This window comes from Diospyros lotus, chromosome 11, assembly GCF_014633365.1.
Source record: "Diospyros lotus cultivar Yz01 chromosome 11, ASM1463336v1, whole genome shotgun sequence".
Taxonomy (NCBI): Eukaryota; Viridiplantae; Streptophyta; class Magnoliopsida; order Ericales; family Ebenaceae; genus Diospyros; species Diospyros lotus.
The window spans coordinates 3,518,598-3,540,529 of NC_068348.1; the positions used below are offsets into that span (position 1 = coordinate 3,518,598).

Below are 21,932 nucleotides of genomic sequence, written 5' to 3' on the forward strand. Positions count from 1 at the left end.
AAGATAGATGGAGACCTGAATAGTGAATGCATGAAAGGATATAGACCAAAGAAAGACATATGATCACAGCAGTATATACAGCGAGTATGACATTCCCAAGCCACTCAGGGGTGCTACCCGGGCTCCTGCACAGAGAGAGAAGACAAGGTTAGGATAACAATAAAAAGTAAAATGTCACTAAATTAAATGTGAAAGCTATTCAGCTGTTATCCATAAGCATATGGTATTATCTACATAGTTAATAAGAGTGTCCCCAGTGCACAACACTCCTTGATTTGTGAGGGTTGTTGACGCAGCAAGAAGAAAAGATTTCAAGCGAAATCTCTAAGAAATCAAACGGAACTGGATTCCACCAGAAAATTTAAAGAAATTTCCAGCATTCTATTAGAAAAACTGCCACTAAAAGAAAAGAAAAAGACTTTAAATACTACCCTAGCAACAAGCAATCATAATAGCAAACCCTAACATGAAAAAAGACTAAAATAGACATAATCTAAAATAGAATTATGCTATAATTACTGTTCCGTCCCTGTTTATCGCTACTGTTTACGACACTGTCACGTCCCCAGAAAGTAGAGTCAACATCAAACTGCCAAGGGCGACCCAAAAGAATATGGCATGCATCCATGTCAATGACATCACATATCACCTCATTCTTATAACGTTTGCCAATGGAGAGTGGTACTTTGCAAGTCTCAGTAACCTGAACATAATGTCCCCTTTTCACCCAACCAAGGGAATATGGATTGGGATGGTTTTCAGTTGGTAACTGTAACATACTTACTAATTTCTTTGATACAAAGTTCTCACAGCTTCCATTATCCACAATCACTTCGCACACTTTATTCTTAATAGAACAAAGCGAACGGAATATGTTATGTCTCTGTCCCTTTTCTTTTGGTGACAAGAGGACTCGCTGCAGCACCAAGTTTAGTCTCTCCAATCCTTCCTCAATTGCAAACTCTACTCCATCATATTCACCTTCATCCGCCACCTCTTCTTCTACCCCTGAAAACTCCTCATGCTCCACCAAGTTAGCTTGTCTTCATTCTGGACAGTTATTGGAGCGATGTCCAGATTTTTGACACTTGTAGCAAATATCAACTGAAGGCCTGGCATACGGATTATCCCTTTGAGGTGGAACTCGCCCTGCTCCTCTATTAGTAAATTTGTTGCTGCCTCCTTCTGTATTAGCCTTGTTCTGGGAACTAGATGAGCTAGCAGTCGCTTTTCCTTTGTCAATAGCATTGTTTAGTGGTTGTTCAATAGGTGTGGCAGCCCTACGATATTTGGTCGCCGCTCTCTCAACTCCAATCATCTCAGCCTTTAATGCCACGTTAATGGCTTCCTATAAAGTCCAAAGATTCTGCAACCCAATTTTATCTTGCAAAGCAAATTTCAATCCATTAATATACCTAGCTACTTTCTGATTTTCAGATTCAGTCAAATTGTTGCGCTCCGCTAGTTTCATGAACTCATGGGTGTAGTACAACACTAATCGGTTGCCCTGTGTGCATCCCAAATACATGCGATATAAAATCTGCTCATAGTCAGCGGGTAAAAACCGATCCATCATAAGTTGTTTCATCTTCCTCCAGGTTCGAACCCTATTCTTTCCCTGTCTCTGGCGAGTTTTCTACAACTGATCCCACCAAACAGCAGCTGCAGATTTCAAACGAAAAGCTACCATCTTAACGATTTTCTCCTCAAGGACCTCCATAATCTCCACAAATCACTCAATTTCCACCATCTAGTCAAGGAACTCTTCAATCCTCAAGTTTCCCAAGAAAGGAGGGATATCCGCCTTAATCCTATAGTCGTCACAAGTGCCTCGATGTTGACGATTATGGTATTGAGGCAGATCCTCAAAATCCTCTCCGGAATCTGATTCACTGTCTTCAATTGCAGGCCGCCTATTGTTTCCTCGTTGTCTCTCACCATGGGCGTTTATATCGCGGTGATTCTTTTGGTTAGGACGCTGCGGATTGCTAGTGTTGGCTGGTGGAGGGTTTCCAACGTCGTTTCCTCTGCTATTTCCAACAACTTGCAACAGCAATTGGCGAATCTCTCCAAGTTGTGTGGACAGATTGTCAATCCGTTGGTTTTGGGCATTAATTTCGGCCTTCATGGCAGCAATCTCATCACCCATGGTCGATTTGATGGAGAAAGATAGCAGTCAACGATATGGAGACGGAGAAACCGTGCTCTGATACCACTTGACGCAGCAAGAAGAAAAGATTTCAAGCGAAATCTCTAAGAAATCAAACGGAACTGGATTCCACTAGAAAGTTTAAAGAAATTTCCAGCATTCTATTAGAAAAACTGCCACTAAAAGAAAAGAAAAAGACTTTAAATACTACCCTAGCAACAAGCAATCATAATAGCAAACCCTAACATGAAAAAAGACTAAAATAGACATAATCTAAAATAGAATTATGCTGTAATTACTGTTCCGTCCCTGTTCATCGCTACTGTTCACGACACTGTTCTACATCAGTTGTATTTGTTTGCAGCCCTCCCTTGCTTTTTTGCAATGAAGTCATTTCCACAGCTCAAACCCATAACCCCCGATCACAAAGAAAAGAAGCCTTACTATTTCTACCAAGGCTCACAACTATGACATAAAATGGATATCAGGACTGTAATATTGTGATCACAAGGCAGGAAAAGACAGCAAAAAGTCTCCATGTATGGGGTTTGCTTCTATATGCATTGTCCAGAAACTACGACATATTTATGGACAAAAATGGTACCTTAGACTACATGTGAGATATGATATACATGGCACAAAGGAGTGAACAACTTCGGAATGAAAATTTTCAAGTCTCAGATGCATGAGTATCTTTGTCATTTCCTTGACACTCATGCCTGATATATCTAATTTTATTTAAGTTTTATGAATGACTTGGTAGCAATAGTAAGGTTGCTCCTCTGTGACTGAAAAGTTACGAATTTGATGGCCACTTTACAAAACAAAGGTGACTGTGTAGAAAAGCATTCCTCCCCAACCCTCAAGAGCAAGGATTTTCATGTACTGGGGATGCCCCCATTTATGAATCACTCGGATAGTTTATGAGGGAAAGTAAAAGGGTCAAGAAACTAATAAAACCTCATCTCATACAATACAACTTTGAGTACATGTAATCCCTCGTAAAATCATAAATTTACATCAATTGGTTTGCTTAGTTATTTATTTAATTACTAAATACGGACAAGGACATTTGTTTCAATTTATCTACTTCAACAAAATTCACGTCACAAAATCATTTACCATGTAGACAAATTTTCAGAATGCTAACATTTATACTCAAATTAGTCCAATTGTTCGAACTAGAAAAAGATTATAAAACTTAACAAAATATAAAAGACCAGCTTTTTAGCTACTCTACCAACTAGCAAGCTAATCCTCAGCAGTAGGACTTCTCACTTTACATTCCAATTATTTTGTATGTGGTGTACTAGATATACAGTTAGCAAACAACTTCATGATTGATTAGACAAAGCAAACATATTTGTTCCTAATAGAAAGTCCAAGTAATACATATAAATTCCTTTTCCCACATCTGGTAGTGTACCTAATATTTGCAACAAGGCAATGCAACTGCCTGATCAAAGTTCTTGTGATTTTTTCCAATTTCTAGCGAGTACTGTTTAACAAGCAGGTGAAACAAAACCTTATTGCTCTTATGAGTAGAACAATGACTTCACAAGCTTTCCTGCATTTAAAATCATGGGCATCATATCACGATTAACACTTGGGGTTAGTTACAGCAGCAAATTCTGTGATTTTGTCATATTTGGTCCCTCTTTTCAATTTAAGGACATAAGGTCCTCTGATTCCACTTTCATTCCTAGGTTAACACTCTTTTCTGGTTCCATTACAGAAAATGACAGAAAAATGGTCTTCTAGGGGTATAGTACTCTTTTCAACCCAATAGTGGCTCCTGCAGTTCAGCTTACACTTCACAAAGAGTAAGAGGACTAAGAATAAAACAAAGGTCAAATTAACCTTGACACCTGACAAAGTTGCAATGGTAATTTAACCTTGACACCTGAAACTATATTTTGCACTCAACAGCATGGATGCCATATCAAGCTTGGCATCAGAAGATTCTTAACTCATTTATCTCAAGATTTGGAACCTAAGAATTGTCACTCTTCATACAAAATGATAGGAACTATGTACCAACATAAAATTATGAATCCAATTAAAGTTAAATGATAGTTCTCACAAAACGTTTTCTTTTGTACCTAATTCCATGTTAAAACACATCTATGTGCAGCTACACTTTACTATTATATTAAGAGCATCGCTGATAAGAACATAAACAAAAAATTCATAAGATGGCTCAAAGCAGAAGCAGGCATTCAACTTCTATAGGAGTCATTCCAGATCTCATGAACTTAACAGTATTACCTGTCAAATCTAACTGCAATGCCAATTATTGTGCCTGCCAGCCTAATAAACATGCCAGAAGAAATCAATAAGGGCAGGGATAGGCCTATCAGCAATGTGGCAATCTTGATTGGCTTCGGAAACCGCACTGGGGATAAGGTTGCTTCAAGCAAGCCATCTAGATATTCCATAACATAGAATTAGTTGAAAGCCATATAGGAATAAGGAATCCCACTTTGTGGGGAGAAAGACCCAGATTTACAGCAGATGTTTATTCAGTCTAATAAATATTGTTGGACATGCCCACAATTAACATACCATACACCTTATCGTACAACCACTTTCTCAAATTTCAACTCTTTTATCTGAAACATGGTTGCATACTGTCCTAAGAAATCATAGTATGTACTATCCAGCAAACCATGTTCACATTTTCCCCACCAAGCTATAGTGCTTGTGAAGTTCAACTTACATGCTAATGCAGGTGAGACTAGCCAAACAAGAGCTAAATAGGAAGATCCAATCTTATAATAATTTCCCAAGATCAGCAGAGCAAGCCACTGCACCAAACCACCTTTGAACAGCCATCTTTCAGCATCCAACTTGGCCAAATCAGATTGAACAAAAGTAGACAGGTTCACCCTTCTCCCTGAAGATACAGTCAACAAATATGTCTGGAGGATGAGGTAGCCCATATATTGTCCAGCCAATGCCCCAATGAGAGCAGGAGCAGCAAATAGACCAACAACCAACCACGGACTTGAAACAAAAGGCACTGGTGAAGAAGACATGACTGGTAAAATGAAGGCAACAAGAAGACAGAAACTTAATGAACATAGCCACATCAGGATAATGCTCAAACATGATAAGGCCAATGATATTGCAGCTGAATAACCACCCATTAGCAACGATGCAATCCATATCAGAAGAGACTGCATTATCACTGAGTTATAAAGAATAGTGGCAAACCCTTGACGGTACACAATCATGTATGACCCCTGAAATTGTCATTGCACAAGTGTCAAAAATTGAAATCAATAGAAATTTGATGTCATTGCAGTAAAATCCAACAGGAGAACAAACAGCTTGGATAATAAGAAAATAGAAGAAAATAGAAGGTAATCAAGAATGGCAAGAATGTTAACTGAGTTCAGGTTTATAAAGGTACCAAAATGTCAAAATATATAGCAGTATCATAGTCAGACTTGTCATCTGCTTCCATTGCCTTGGCATTAGGAATATGAGGGGAAGCAGCAGCCTGACGCAGGAATGCAAGCATATTTTCTCCAAGATGCTGAAGTGAACCCGGTTTCAAAAGCTTTAACTTGTCATTCTGCATATAGAAAGTATTTCAAATATTCTCAATAAATCAAATTAGAAGTATTAATTTTGTCTAGATTTACTAATAGCTTATAGTCAATATACAGTTCTCCAGGTAGAGCAAAGAGGATTCTTAGATTTTTTGTTTTAGTTTTTTTTTTTTTTTCCCTGCGCGGGGGGGGGGGGGGGGGGGGGGGGGTTGTGAAGGGGGTTCTATTTTTGTGTTTATGTTCTTTAGTGAGCAGTGGTTAGATTGCTTTATAACTCAAATAAACCCAAAATAAAAAAAAAAAAGCAACATAATTAATCACAACTCTAATATTTACTGCTGTGTTAAATCAGTTCATCTCCCCTTCTGGCAAAGCACTTGATATATACATTTGCCTCTCCAACATAAGGGTGGAACACACATCATCTACCCAGAAGAGAAAAAGTTCACATGTGCTGGGACAACACTATGGCATGAGCCCAAGTAGACAAATAAGGACAGATAATTTGTCCAGGGTAAGAATATTCACATAAACCTATCTGACTCATGCAAATCTATGAACAAATTACCACCTAAAGCACAGGCACTTTTCTAGGAAACTATCTGCATTCTGATTCTCCAGAAAGATGTTAAACCTTATCTGTATGTTTGTACCATTAACAAAAAAATTTGACTACTTTTGCAAAATGCACCTCACTTATAGGATGAAATAAATAGAACACTCCTTTCTCATGTCAAATTATGAGGTTCAACACAGCAGACTGTTATGAGCCTTACAGCAGCCAAGCCAGCAAAGCAGCCGATCCATGAGTACCAAAGGTGTCCTAAAACTAAGGAGGACTAGTTTCCTTTAACGACTTGTTTCCTTATCCAGTTGATTTGCTGTTATTTGGTTATTTCCTAAATCGTTCTGTCAGGGTTATTATAAATACCCTCTAGTTTGTTAAAGTTTGGTAAGCAATAAGAATAATTTTACAGCACTTGGTGCAACAGATCGAGGGGTTCTCTCTAACAAGCCCTAAGTTTCACCATAGGTAGGAAGGGGAGAAGAACTAACAAGGCATCTCCTTCTAGCAAGGAACTAGCTACTGCCCTCGTTAATCACCCTTGGACTCAATCCCTTAACAAATTGGTATGAGAACGAACCATGGGTGACAATGGGTTCTGTCAACTCCTCGAGTCTTTCATGAAGAAGTATGAAGACAACTATGCAGTAGAGGTTGCTAAGGGGGAGAGGATGTTGGCACAGATTCAACACTTAGTACACAATGTTGAATCAATGAAGACAGAGTCAGCAGCTTTGGGAGGAGAGAGCCACAGTGCCAGACAGTCACACCATGAGACTCTCAGGCCTGCAGGCAGCAGAGGAGGATTTATTCCTCAATATTCTAAGCTGGAGTTCCCCTCTTTTGCTGGTATAGAGGACCCACTGGCCTGCTGAATCATTGCAAGCATTTTTTGTTTACGTCAGCAAACACCAGAGGAGGATAAGGTGGGATTGGCATCTTTCCACTTGATAATGCACAAGATTGGTTTATGAAGGTTGAAGAGGACAATCCAATGCTCACATGGGCAGAATTCAAGGAAGAATGTCAAACACAATTGGCCCACCCATTCCAGGAGGAAGATTTGGTGAACTCGCCAAGGTGAGGCAGACAGGTGCAGTGGCAGATTATCAAAGGAGGTTCGAGCAGCTACTTGCAATGTCTGAGAAGATGACAAAGTCACAGGAAGTGGAGCTGTATATCAGTGGGTTACAAAATCCTATTCAGACTGAAGTAGCAGTCCAAACCCTCAAAGCTTGGCTGTAGCTATGCGTCTGGCTCGGATTTATGAACACATATATCAGGAATCTCGACAGCAGTTTGGGAAGCCTCCTACCACACTGCAACAGCCCCCTAACTCCATGGTGATGGACAAACCAAGCTTTCCAACATTAAAAAGGCCGACACGTGTAGAAATGGCCGAACACCGGGCTAAAGGGTTGTGCTTTTAACTGTGATGAATTGTTTACTCCTCCTAATCACAGCTGCAAGCATTTGTTTTGTTTAGACCTCACAGTCAAAGAAGAAATAGAGGAAGATGGAGGGCAAGAATTACTCGACATACCAACTATATCCTTATACAGTTATATGCAATCATGGGAGTGGCAAACACTCAAACCATGCAGGTTTGGGCTGTGGTGCAGGGAATTCAGGTGTTGTAACGACCCATTAGAGGGCCTAATATTTATTTAGAATTAGTTAATTAATTATTGAAGTAATTAATTAAGAGGATTTGCCATTTAATTATTTAATATGGCAATTTAGATTTTATTGAGTAAATAGCATTTAATTATTTATTTATTTTTGAAATTAAATGCAAGGACTTGAGGGTCATTTAAGAAGTTGTTATTAATTTAATTAATTAATAAAAGTTATTATGAGAATGGGAAGTCCATCCGAGAAAGGGTTTTGGATTTATGGAGTCTCCTAGTTGTATTAGGAGAATGAGATGCCCTAGGATTGCTCTCTTTCTCTCTCTATATATATATCTTCCCATAGCATTGAGTTTCTTCACGCCGTGGAGATTAGAGATCGCATAGAAGAAGGAAATAAGCCAAGAGCTATTGCAGTAACAGTGAGTAGCATTCGAGTTCGATCAGAGAGTTTAAGGCAAGTATTCCATCCTTGTAATCCATTCTTACGAGATTATAGTTCAGTAATACCCTCAATTGATTCAAGGTTCTTAGTGTAATTCGGATTAATACAGTCAGTATGTATGTATATATTTTTCATGCATATACAGTGAGTTCAAGCTTTGCATAGAAGGCTCTCGGGAGATTATTGAGTCAATTAAGAAGATCATAAGGCAAGTATCCTTTCCCTGTAATCTTTTCTTACAGGTCTTGATTGAGTTGGATATCAGATTTCCATAATTGAATCAGTTCCAGTGCATGTATATTCATATATGTGCGTTACAGTGAGTTATTTCAGTTCAGTGCATGTTTATATATGTATTTATATGCGTACAGTGAGTACCAACCAGTTTATGTATATATTCCTTGCAATGTTTACATTAGTTATGATCAGTAAATCATCCCTCAAGTTGTTTATATATCAATTGGGATTGTTCTCCCAAGATTTCTTTTGGAATGGTGTAGTGAAGCTAAGTTTTGATTCAAGTTTTGATCTCTGTTATCGTAAGCTGTATATCTGATAAGAATCCAGTCATTCGAATAAGCCTTGAGTCATTCGAATGAGTTTCAAAGTATCCGAATAAGTTTCAGTGTTATCGTAAGCTTTTCCCTTATAATATTCCAGTCATTCGAATGAATTCTTGGTCATTCGAATGAGTCATGTGTTATTATATCATTCGTATGAATTTTTGAGGTTTTTAGACTGTCATTCGAATGAGCCTTGTTGTCATTCGAATGAGCCCTTGAAGATGTGAGTAAGTTGTTGCTTTGTATAGCTTAGCATTCGAATGAGCCTTCTTGTCATTCGAATGATCTTCAAATTGATTCGAATAAGGTTACTGTTGCATTCGAATGAGTCGCTTTTTGCCAGTTCAAAAGTTGGAAATTTTCAAAATTCATTCGAATGAATTTGAGAGTCATTCGAATGAGTCCCAGATCAGATCCGAATAGCCTTTGAATATCATCAGTCATTCGAATGAGCCTTCTGTCATTCGAATGAGTCTCTGTCATTCGAATGAGTTTTCTGCCATTCGAATGAGCTTGCTGAAATCCCTTTTTTTCATTCGAATGAGCTGCCTTTTCATTCAAATTGCTTCCTTAGACTTTCTCAATCATCCAAATAGTATCAAATGGCATCCAAATAGCTTCCAATAAATTCTTGATTCAAGTTTTAAATTTAATATGAATATTCAATTATTCAAATATTGAATTTTTATGCCAAGATATCATCAAATCCAATATGCCATGCCTATACTTAGAAATTTCAGAATATTTGAATCTCAATATTTCTAGTAAAAATCATATACCATGTTTAGCAGTTCATTATGACATGGTCAGCATTATTTTGTGAGATTATGTGCATACACATTGTATGAGCATTGAGCATGACTTATGTGGAGCACTACATATCGTGTGCTAGCATTTATATGAGCATTGCATTATGCGCGCCAGGCGGCTTGTCTGCGGGGATCCCACTAGTATCAGTACAATTATATCTCAGTTATGAGTTGCTCGCCTGATGTCGACCAGGGAGCTAGGGGCATATTGCCCAAAGTATGAGCTTACAGTTTTTATGTTTGCAGGACTCAGATCAGTCAGGTATGTGTTACAGTTATGTGGGCCTATGGGCCAAAGTTGCATACTTGCATTTAGTTTACAGCTTATGTGCATTTCATCTTATAAATGCCATCCAGTGATTATTATATCTCTCAGTACAAGTTCAGTAAGTATTTTTATCAGTATCGATATTCTTCGATTCAGCTTCAGTTATTATTTCCAGTTTATTACTTGCTGAGCTTTGTAGCTCACCTTGTACTCTTCACCATTCCAGGTCCTAGTGGGGGAGTACCAGACGTGGGGCCTAGCAGCAGTGTCCAGTAGTGTGTGTACATGGAGCCACTCAAGACCAAAGATGTCTGGGAGTTATTAGTTGTTAGTTATTAGTTGTTAGTTAGTGCTTGATCAGTTTAGATTTATTTTATATTCCAGTTTAGGGATGTCCCTTAGATGCAGTTATGATTTCAATTTTTGTTGACTCAGAGTTTTATTACAGTTAATTGATATATACAGTATTGGTATCAGAATTCAGTTATCAGTCAGTTTATTTTATTATCCCCAGTAACACCTCTTCTCGGACAGTTCTAGGAGAGGGGGTGTTACAGGTGTGGATACTCATCGATTCAGGGAGCACCCATAGCTTTGTAAGTCCTTCATTAGCCGTGGATTTGTCAAAATATTTGGAGTGCAAACAAGGTTTTTCAATTATTGTGGCCAATGGAAAACAGGTGCACAGCACAGCGTTGTGTGGGGGGTGGTCTTTACCGTAGGACAACTGCACCTTGAGGTTGATCTGTATGTGCTACCATTAGATGGGTTTGATGTAGTTCTGGGGGTCGATTGGTTGAGTACATTTGGACCCATAAAATGGATTTCAAGGAAATGACGATGACGTTCCAACTGAGAGGGAAAGAGGTGAGGTTACAGGGGAAAAAAATATCCATTCTTAACAACAGTGACCTGTAAGGAAGTCGAGCTTCTAGAGTGGGATAACAGAGAGGTGGTCTATGGGCGTGCTCTTCCCAGATTACTTTCCTATAATTCTAGTACAGCTAGATTGGAAGTTGTTGATCATGCTTTAAGGCAGCAGGATTCTGTTCTTCAGTCCTTGTGGAATAGGCTGTTACAGGCTGATGACCCTCAATTTCGTCCCCAAGCTGTTATCGATTCCCATCTTCATTTAGGTTGCAAAGAGTATTTGGTGCATTGGGTGGGATTGTATACAGCCAAGGCTTCATGGGAACGTGAGGATATTTTGCGGTGCAATTTTCCCTCTTTGGTGTTTGAGGACAAGCACATTTCTAAAGCAGGGAGTGATGTTATGAGCCTTACAGCAGCCAAGCAAGCAAAGCAGCCAATCCATGTGTGCCAAAGGCATCCTAAAACTAAGGACTAGTTTCCTTAAAGGACTCGTTTCCTTATCTAGTTGATTTGCTGTTATTTGGTTATTTCCTAAAACTAAATAGGAATAGTTAGTTTCCTATTTAGTTTAGTCTCCTCATTGGGTTTATTTCCTAAATCATTGTATCAGGTTATTATTAATACCCTCTAGTTTGTTAAAGTTTGGTAAGCAATAAGAATTATTGTCCAGCACATGGTGCAAGAGATCGTGGATTCTCTCTAACAAGCCCTAAGTTTCACCATAGGTAGGAAGGGGAGAACTAACAAGGCATCTCCTTCTTGCAAGGAAATAGCTACTGCTCTCATTAATTGCCCTTGGACTTGATCCCTTAACACAGACTTTTGGTGAATGACATCACTTCAGATCAATTTTGTGGACTCACTGCAGATTTGTCATTTCTAACTCAGCAAAACCTATTTGTGGTTTGAGAAAAGTAGAGCCTCTTTAGAACAACAACTGCTCCAATACTATAAGAATCCAATGCAATTCAAAATCCAAGGGAATTGACAGATTAACCTTTGTGTGATATACAGCAGTACTATCAGAGTATGCAAAGTCAAGGCCCGAAAGACCTGCAACCTCCTTGTACACTTGAAAATCAGTCGCAGATTTTATAGCTCCAGAAGAGAAAAGATCCTGCAGCACTAGAATTCATTTGGAACATAAGTCTGGTCTCGAACTGCAAGAGACATCCAGTAGGAAAAGAAAACAGGAAAAGAATAACTGAAATTTCTATTACAATATATAATCTCATAAAAACTAACACTTCACAAACCTGAGCAATGATTTGGGCAGATGGATACTTAGCCACCTGGGCAAAGGTCTCGATAGCCCAAGGATGAGGACCAGCCTGTTAAAACAAAAAGATGAAAATTAAGGAGAAAAGGAAAGGCATTATTTCTTTAACAGATACAGGAACCCCAAAAGCTGTAAACATAAACAGAATACCATCATTTTGTCTATAGCAGATTCTCAGGAAAAGAAAAAGGGTAATCCTTTTATTTGAAAATGAGTAAATAAGTTGAGAGACAAATTGGTAATTTTGGGAATATAAAATATATAATTAAATTACCTCTCTAAGAACTTAAGCTTTAAATGAGATGGAGGTCAATTTGTAGTGTCAAGAGTAGGCCCGAATCCTGTCCTGGAATCTCATTGGCAACCCCATGATTAAATATCTGCATGTGATTATTCTCATTGTTGAGGTACACAACAGTGAGGGTATGGCCGTAACTCTTGTATATATGTGTGTGTGCTCATCAGAAATAGAATAACAAAAAAGTATTTTTCTTCTACATGGCATCAGAGCTAATACAAAACCTGACCCTTTTTTTAATCAGCTTCCAAAGTTAACCCAAAAACCCTAATCACCATAAACAGACGTGTCTGTTGCACCTCCAGTCACTGGCCATGGTTCTCTCACCAGCCACACTTCCACCTAGTTCTGCCAATATATCGAGTTCTCCCTCATATCACATTAGTCTCCTCCAAATTTGGCAACTCTTGCTTGAGATCAGGTTGCAACTCTCATTCATATCCTCCAGATCCAGCAACTTTCCAGTGTGCATGGGTGGAACCTCCAGGTCTGATTGCATGCATGCAATCTGGTTGCGACTCCTTGGGTGTGATTCTCCCAATCTCGCACTCATTTTTTGAGCAGGTTTCTTACTCAGATTCAGATTTCTCACAGGGCTAGTTTTGTTGTTCTAGTTCTTCCTTGTTTGAGTTTCTGGTTTGTTGTTATTCTCATCGTCAGATCTGTGCACTCTTCTCTTTCATCTGGTTAGAGCAACCTTTAGTTCAAAATCCCAGCAATGCCATCCACAACCAACAACATCTTAGATCTGGCTTCATCAATAACAGTCACAACCTCATCAAAAACAATCACCATCCCTCATTTTTCCAGCATGATTATCATGAATGAGAAACTGAATGGGAAAAAAAAAATATTCTGCTTGGTCTTCCACCATGGAAATCTAGTTTCATGTTCAAAGACTTGAGAGTCACTTAATGGAGACTGTTTCTTGGTTACAGCCATTATGCTTGTTGTGGCATACCATTGAACCCAGTTTGATTCCTATTATTCAACCTCTCTGCGAATGTAGTGGCTTGTGGAACCTTACACGTGATCTATATACCAATAACATCACTCATTTCTACAATGTCATTGGTGCATTATTCTATCCAAGACAGAATGAGTTGGACTTGACTATCAATCTAGGTAAGCTACAGGCTTCAATTATTGAGTTCAATGAACTTATGCCTTCTTATACAAATGTGACAAAACAACAAGAGCATAGGGATGAAATGTTTAGCATTCTGTGTCTTCATGGAATTCGGTCTAAACTTGAGCCAATCAAGACAAAAATTCTAGGAAGTGTCTATCTTCCACCCTTGACAAAGGTATTTGCCAGATTACTTAGAGCTTCTTCTTCCACTAGTTGCAGTTGATGATTTAGAGACTCAGAATGCTAAAACCCCTAGCGTATCTTCTTCAGTGATCATCTCAAAGGAGAATATGCTCAGTTTCTCCAATTCTGAGCAACACAAGCCACTTCACCTATATAATCACTTGCTCACAATGGTAATCCCACTAAATGTCTTACATAATGCACCTAACCACATGTCTGATAATAATTCTTTATTATCTCACAAATCATATCCAAAGTTCAGGGTTTCAACCCACTATTATACTGGTTGATGGTTCTAAAGCCTCATTCAAAGGTATCAGGAGTGCAAAACCCCTCCTACTTTATCTTTGTTATCTATTTTACACTTACCACAGTGTGTCTATAATTTAATTTCTATCAGTCAACTCACTCGTGATCTTAATTGTTCCATAACTTTTTTGTCTGATTCTATTTTAGTTCAAGACTGGAGGATTGGATAGACGATTGGTGCAAGGCATGAATCTTGGAAATTAAATTATCTATCTCAATCTACTCAATATGTGGCTTGCACTACTAATGCTTTACCTTTATAGGTCCACTGTCGATTAAGGCATCCATCTCTATTTGGTCAGAAGAAAATGGTTCCCAATCTATCAAGTCTTCTAACCTTAGATTGTGAGTTATGTTAACTTGGGAAACATAGTCATAGTTCATTCCCAAGTCAAGTCAATAAGAGTGTTCGTTTCCCCTTTCCAGTTACCACTCTCATGTAGTCCTATATTTAAAATTTGAATTTCATTATTTTGTAACTTTTATTAATGATTTTTCAAGAAAATGTGGTTATATTTAAAGAAGAAACAATTTTTTTTTCCCTATTTTCACGACCTTTTGTGCTGAAATTCATACTCAATTTAATGTGCACATATGTGTTCTAAAGAGTGATAGTGTAGTAGAATATTGTCTGATCCATTTAAGTCTTACATGTGACACTTCACCGGTCTTCTAACTTGGCACCCACAACAAAATGGGTAACTTAAAGGAATAACCACCATTTAATCGAGATTGCGTGTTTGTTCCTACACAATATTGGGATGATGTGGTTTCAATAGCTTGTTATTTAATTAATCGTATACCTTTGTTTGTGCTTAACAACCAAGTTCCTCGCTCTCTTATTTTCCCTAGGGATGATTTATATTCTCTCCTTCCTCCTTTATTTGGATGTGCATGTTTTGTTTTTCAATTTGCTCCTGCTCAAAGTAAGTCGTCTACTCTGTCTACAAAATGTGTTTTCCAAGGTTATTCATTCCCATCATCAAAAGGGTATCACTAGAGTCAGCTAGATATTTTGTCTATACTGATGTTACATTTTTAGTGATCCCCTTATTTTTCAAGGTCGTCTAAGTTGTCCAAGTCCATGTCAGATAGCTTACCCTTGTTTATCCCCTTTCTTCATGTTCTATCTCTTCCATATCCATCTACATCTCCATCTTCCTCCTGACAAGATTGACCCAAACTTTCAAACCTATCATCGACATCCTCCACATGTCAGCATACCAGCTAAGACAGTAACAGATGTCTCATCCTCTATGCTGCTTAAACTTCCCCCCTCTAGTCAGTCTCCCTCACTTAGCAATATTGCCTTGCTTATCGCTCTTCAGATTGGTACTTCTTGTTGTACTACTCAACATCTCATTTCTAACTTTGTGAGTTATCATTCTTTATCACTTAGATATACTACTTGTGTATCTTCTTTGTCTTTCGTGTCTAATCCTAAAACTATTACAAAAGTTATTTCTCATCCTAGGTGATGAGATGCTATGGTTGAAGAAATGTCTACCTTACATTCCAATGGAACCTAGTTGATGCAGAACCGAACCAAAGAAACAAGAGTAATCTTGATTACTCAAAACCAATATCAATATTTAATATTATTCATGAAAATATGTCCTTCAATACTTCACTAAATGATTATTTATAGACAATTAATAGATAGAAGCCTATTCTAATTAGGATTCCTTTCTAACTAGGATCCCTTGGTAATTAAGCTAATAAAGATAATCCTAATCTAAATAGGATTCTAGGACATAAAAGAAATTAAAAGAAACTAGGAAACAAATTAAAATAAAGAAATTAATAAAACAATATTAATTTATACTTTTATGCCTAAAATATTATTTCTCGAAATATTTGTCTTTATGATCATCATTCTCTCCCAGTCGAAAAGAACTCAGCTCTGACAAGTTGGACTGTAAATACCACTCCAAAGCTCAGGATTTAAGACTTGAAAATCCTCTTCAACAATTCAAGTGTAATCAAAATCTGGTCGATCTTTCCATTTGACAAGAAAATAGCGATAACCACCACCACAAGAAGAAGCCACAATCTCATCATCAAGCATAACATCAACCACATCCTTTCGTTGTAGTATGCATGAACTACAAGAAACCTAGTGACCTGCAAGAACACTAGTAGGCAAGAGAGAAGGCTCAAATGTGCCTTGATAAGGAGTTAAATCTTCCACATTGAAAATAGCACTATTATATTATTATGTAAGTCGAGTAAATAAGCATTAGGTCCAAGTTTTCGAATGATAGGGAAGGGACCACTAGCTCGAGCATGTAGTTTCTTAAAGGAATGTTTAGGGACGCGCTCAGGGTGAATATGAATCATGACATAGTCACCTTCGTCAAATTCCCAAGCCCTATGATGTACATCAGTAGCAAGTTTATAGTCAACATTATTCATTGCTATTTTCCTTCTAATCTCAACATACAGGTCATGAATGTGTTGGGCAAAATTTTCAGCAAGCTTAGAAATATGGGTATCTGGGATAAGGGGACAAGAACAATAAGGGTGTGAGGGGAGTAACCATGAACAATCTGAAAATCACTTTTTCCAATGGACCTATTAACAAAGTTGTTATAAGCAAACTCAGCAGTTGGCAAAACCAAATCCTAATTACTAGGCTTCTCACCTTCAAGACACCTAGGCAAGTCTCCTAAATTATGATTCACAACTTCAGTTTGTCCATTAGTTTGGGGATGGAAGGTAAAAGTGAATTTCAAACATGTCCCAAATAGTTTCCATAGTGTCTTCCAAAAATAACTAACAAATTTGACACCTCTATCGGATACAATTGAAGAAGGTAAACCATGTAACACATATGTAGTCTTACTAAAAGGAAGAAAATGTATCGTTTTAGAAAACCTATCCACTACTACGAGAATTGAGTCATGTCCTAAACAACCTTGGGTAGACCTAAAATGAAATCCATACATCTTGCCACGAGGTATGTGGGATAGGAAAATGAGTGTATAAACTCGTGTTATTCTTCCTAGTTTTTGCCAGTCGACATGTTCGACACTGTGAAACAATCTTACAGATATCCCTTTTCAAAGATGGTCAATAAAATCTATCCTCAACAAGTGTAATAGTCTTATCTCTTCCAAAATAACCAGCTAACCTCCCTGCATGCACTTCCCATATGAGTCTCTCTAAATGAAGTCTGGGGAATGCATAACTTAGTTCCTTTAAAAAGATAACCGTCATGAATGACAACATCAACAAGGAGGCGACGATTACCTTGACTAACCTTGAGGTAAATAGAGCTAAAATCAAGACAATTAGGGGAAGTATCCTTCACCTTATCAAAACCAACAACCTTTGTATTCATCACATAAAGAAAACTAACTACCCGACTAAGGGCATCAACTATTTTGTTATCAACCCCAAAACAATGCTTAAGGAAAAGGTGTACTCACTAAGGAATTCTACCCACTTAGCATGCCTAGAGTTCAACTTCTTTTGAGACTACAAGTATCTTAATGCTTGGTGATCAAAATATAGAATAAATTCTTGCAGTAATAGATAGTACCTCCAATAGCAAAAAGATAGGACAAGAACATAGAACTCTTTATCATAATGGAATATTTCTATTTAGCTTCAATGAGTTTTTCACTAAAGAATGCTATTGGGTAACCCTCTTCGCTAAGAACACCTCCAATACCAATGTCGGATGCATCACAGGCAACCTCAAAAACTTTACTAAAATCAGGGTGTCGTAACAAGTGTTGTGGTCATCATGCATCACAGGCAAGCTCAAAAACTTTACCAAAATCATGGTGTCATAAGACAAGTGTTGTGATCATCCTTTCTTTAATTTCTAGGCTTTATTGGCTAAAATAGGCCACAAAAATTCTCCTTTCTTTAAACCTTCCGTAATTGGAGCTATGATGGTACTAAATCCCCTAATGAATTTCCTATAAAAAGTAGTTAGGCCATGGAAACTACAAGTCTCTAACACTGCCCTAGGTTTAGGCGACTCTCTAATAGCTCGAGCTTTTTCAAGGTCAACAACTACACCCTGGGCAGAGATAACAAAGGCTTGAGAAGAGCACTTGAGGTTGGAGAAAGGAACAATTCTTAAGGTTAACATACAATACAGCAACCCTAAGAGTTAGGAAAATTTGTTTGAGGTGGTTTAGATGCTCATCTTGGGACTTGCTATAAATCTAGATGTCGTCAAAGTAGACAACCAAGAATTTTTCTATGAAAGGTTTAAGAACTTGTGTCATAACTCTCATGAAAGTGCTAGAAGCATTGGATAGGCCAAAGGGCATAACTAACCATTCATAAAGTCTATCTTGGGTCTTAAAGGTAGTTTTTCTACTCATTTCTAGGCCTAATACGAATATCATTATACCTATTACGCAAGTCTATCTTGGAAAACCAACTAGAACCAGCCAACATATCCAACATATCTTCCAATCTCGAAATGGGAAATCTGTATTTGATGGTGATTTTATTAATAGCTCTACTATCCACACACATATTTGCCAAGATCCATTGACCGCACCTGCCCCTTGTGTGATGTGGCTGAGGAATTTGTCGGCCGATATTTTTCTGTTGCCCAATCGGTTCGGCAGTCTAGGAGCATATAAGAACGTGGTTTGGCATTTCCAGAGCCATGACTTCGATCCCTAGTGCCCTCAAATGGCTGAAGAAAGACGCCAAAGGATCCTCTTGGATATGCAATGCTAAGAAAATTGCCCTTGCTTGTTCGGTCTATAAAATATGGGCAGCAAGGAATTGCCTTATTTTTGATAATGTTCAGCCTTCTGTGGAGGGGCTCATTCATAGGATTAAAACCTTTGTATACAAAGTAATGTTTACTATGTATCCTCATGTTTTGGTCCTTTTTGATAGCCTAGTTATAGGCCTATAGTTTTTGGATGTTATCCATGGTTCTTAGGTATGCCCAGTGATTATTTGTACATTTGATCATTTATACATATTTACCGATTCGATTAAAAAAAAAAAAAGATCCATTTTTTGGGGGGTTAAAAGGACAAGGACGACACGAGGGCTAAGGCTATGTCGAAAAAATCCTTTAGTGAAAAGGTCTTCTATATGACTATTCAATTCAACTTGCTCTTTTGGGTTCATCCTATAATGGGGCAAATTTGGTAATTGAGTCCTGGCAACTAAATTAATTATATGTATGCTGGATATCCCTCATGGGTGGTAGGTCACTAGAGAGCTAACTGGGCATGATATCAAGAAATTCTTCTAACAATGGTTTAATCCTAGATGGAAACTCCAAACTCTCTGAGGAACACAAAATGGACTCCTTAGCTATGATGGTTAACTCGTATCAACTTTCTTGACAATCTTTTTCAAACGCCTTAGGACCTATCAAATGAATGTGTTTTTTTACTAGGGACTGGTGGTGCTTGCTTGGGCTTGGTCCTAGTGCCTCTACAAAAAGGTTTAATAGGGATCAACATGAGTTTCTTAGCCTTATAGTTAAAGACAGGTGTTTCTCATCCATAATGAATAACACTCATATCATAAAGCCAAGGGCGACCTAAAAGGATATAGGCAACATCCATAGGTGAAACATCACATAAATCTCATCTTTGTAATCACCCAGTTGAATAGGAACAAGACATCTCTCGATAACTGGTAAAGTTTTGTTATTCACCTATGCAACTTTAAATGGTTTTGGATGTGGTTCTACCTTAAGGTTAAGTCAAGAAATTGCAAACTTGGAAACCACGTTCACAGTACTACCCCCATCAATAACTAGCATGCAAGTTTTCTCACCACTCCTAATGCATGTCTGAAAAATACTAGTACATTTCCATTCATCATCATGGATCTACCAAATCAAGATCATCATCAACAGGACGTGCATTCCTATAATGGGGTTGCCTAGGTTCAAAAGGAGCCAATGTTTCGTGTGAGTGAGGAATCTTATTGGAAGCAATTTGTATCCCCAAGTATTGAGGGCACCATGTATAAACTCATTAGAATGGGGGGACTCTACAAAATCATCTCCTATCTTTTGCTTACCTAGTATTTTAAGGACTTGTGCCATTTGCTCATACATGTTCCCGCCGTATTTGAAAGGCTCTTGAGATTATTCATTCAGGTTTCAATGGGTTTTAATGAATTTTGTAATGACTAAAGATCAGTTAGTGTAGTGGAGGAAGGTTGTTTAAATTTGTTATGGGCCATAGGAAAGGAAACAAATGGTAAGGGGAAGAAGGCCAAGGAAAGATGCAATATATTAACTAAATGCTGAGAAGACTCAAATTGCAACTTAAATGTAGACAAGCACTAGGATGCACAAATAAGACTAAGAAATTTAAATTAAATGATAATATCAATAACAAAAAAATAATACTTGAGATAAACCAAATATGGTAAGGAATTTTTTTTTTTTTTTTTTCTTGGAAATAAAAGAATATTAACTAGACCAAAAACAATTTATTAAAAGATACCCAATGGACAAATATTAATTAGATTTTCAATGAAAGAATATACCTTTAACCAAAGCAAAAGGCGAGTTGGGTTGATGGTGTAAAAGGGAATGAAGCCTGCAGGTATGTGGATTGGACTGGATAAGGCTTGTGGGTTGTTGGGTTTGGGAACAGTAGGGTCCAAGTCAGGAATCAGGTCAATGGGTAATGGATCTTCAAATTGAGTTAGGATTTGCATTGAGAAATTGGGTAGGGTCATACTTACAATGCAGTAGCAAAAGGAAGAGATGAAGCTACAATGGTTTCCACCAAGATCACAACCAGAACTCGCAGAGGTTTTTGCAATGACTGGATTACCATTAATAGTAGCAACTGGGGCAATGCTTCTAACAATCAGAAGCTGTGATGTTTCCAAAAAGACAATCACCGAGGATTTAAACTCTTCGGCAAGGGTCAACAAGGATCCTGACTCAAATAGCTCCTGCAACTAGGGTTTTCTGACACTGCTAGTTGAGGATTCACTTGCTGCTACGGTTTTTAGCAAGGGTCAACTAGAGTTTCCAACATCTCCAAAGAGGCCGATGCTACTAGTTGAGGATTCTGCCGCTGCTAGGGTTTTTTGCAAGGTTAACTAGGTTTTTGACTTCTCCAACTAGGGTTTCCACTGCTGTATGTTTTAACAAACTTCACTGGCATGTGAGGGATTCATATTATTAGATGTAGACTCTAAATCAACAATGGAAGGATTGGTGATTTTTCTAAAATTTTCCCAAAAATTTTAGAAAATCTCCAAAAGGAATTCAGGAATCTCAGCTCTGATACCAATTGAAGCAGAACCCAAAGCAAAAAAACAAGAGTAATCCTGATTACTCAAAACCAATATCAATATTCAATAATATTCATCAAAATCTATCTTTCAATAATTTACTAAATGATTATTTATAAACAATTAATAGATAAAAACATATTCTAATGAGGATTCCTTAGGATTCTTTGGCAATTAAGCTAATAAAGGTAATCCTAATCTAATTAGGATTCTAGGACATAAAAGAAATTAAAAGAACCTAGAAAACAAATTAAAATAAAGAAATTAATAAAACAATGGCAAGTTCCCTTCATGCTCCCCTTTGACCATGAGTGGCATACTCTAGTATGAATGCATCCTTAAGGTAATTGTCAAAATCATAATACCATGGTTCCATCGTCCTCATAATCTTCCTCGTCCTGGTGATAGTTCATCGTCTTCCAACTCTCAAGAGTCTTCATCCAAAAAGGTGAATGAGTCCCCTTCAATGAAAGGGCTCGTATGGTTGGATGTCCAATCTCTTGATAACAAGCGACTATGTGCTCCGGTGTACTAACATGTGTACTAGAGTGGCTGAGTATTCAAAGGGCTAACGAGTCAACCAAGCGCTTGTAGATTCTTGGAACATGATT

General features: G+C 37.8%; 1 protein-coding gene across 5 annotated transcripts in view; it reads right to left on the reverse strand.

Annotated features, from left to right (window-relative positions):
- Positions 1-21,932, reverse strand: part of LOC127813637 (uncharacterized) — a 70,256-nt gene that overhangs the window by 21,794 nt on the left and 26,530 nt on the right. For all 5 annotated transcript variants that reach the window (XM_052354698.1, XM_052354700.1, XM_052354699.1 and 2 more), the window contains exons 6-11: positions 12,117-12,191; positions 11,858-11,977; positions 5,565-5,729; positions 4,869-5,394; positions 4,418-4,574; positions 16-125 (exon numbers count right to left, since the gene is read on the reverse strand). In XM_052354698.1, coding sequence (XP_052210658.1) covers positions 16-125; positions 4,418-4,574; positions 4,869-5,394; positions 5,565-5,729; positions 11,858-11,977; positions 12,117-12,191 — 1,153 coding nt within the window. The remainder of the gene's footprint in view (positions 1-15; positions 126-4,417; positions 4,575-4,868; positions 5,395-5,564; positions 5,730-11,857; positions 11,978-12,116; positions 12,192-21,932) is intronic.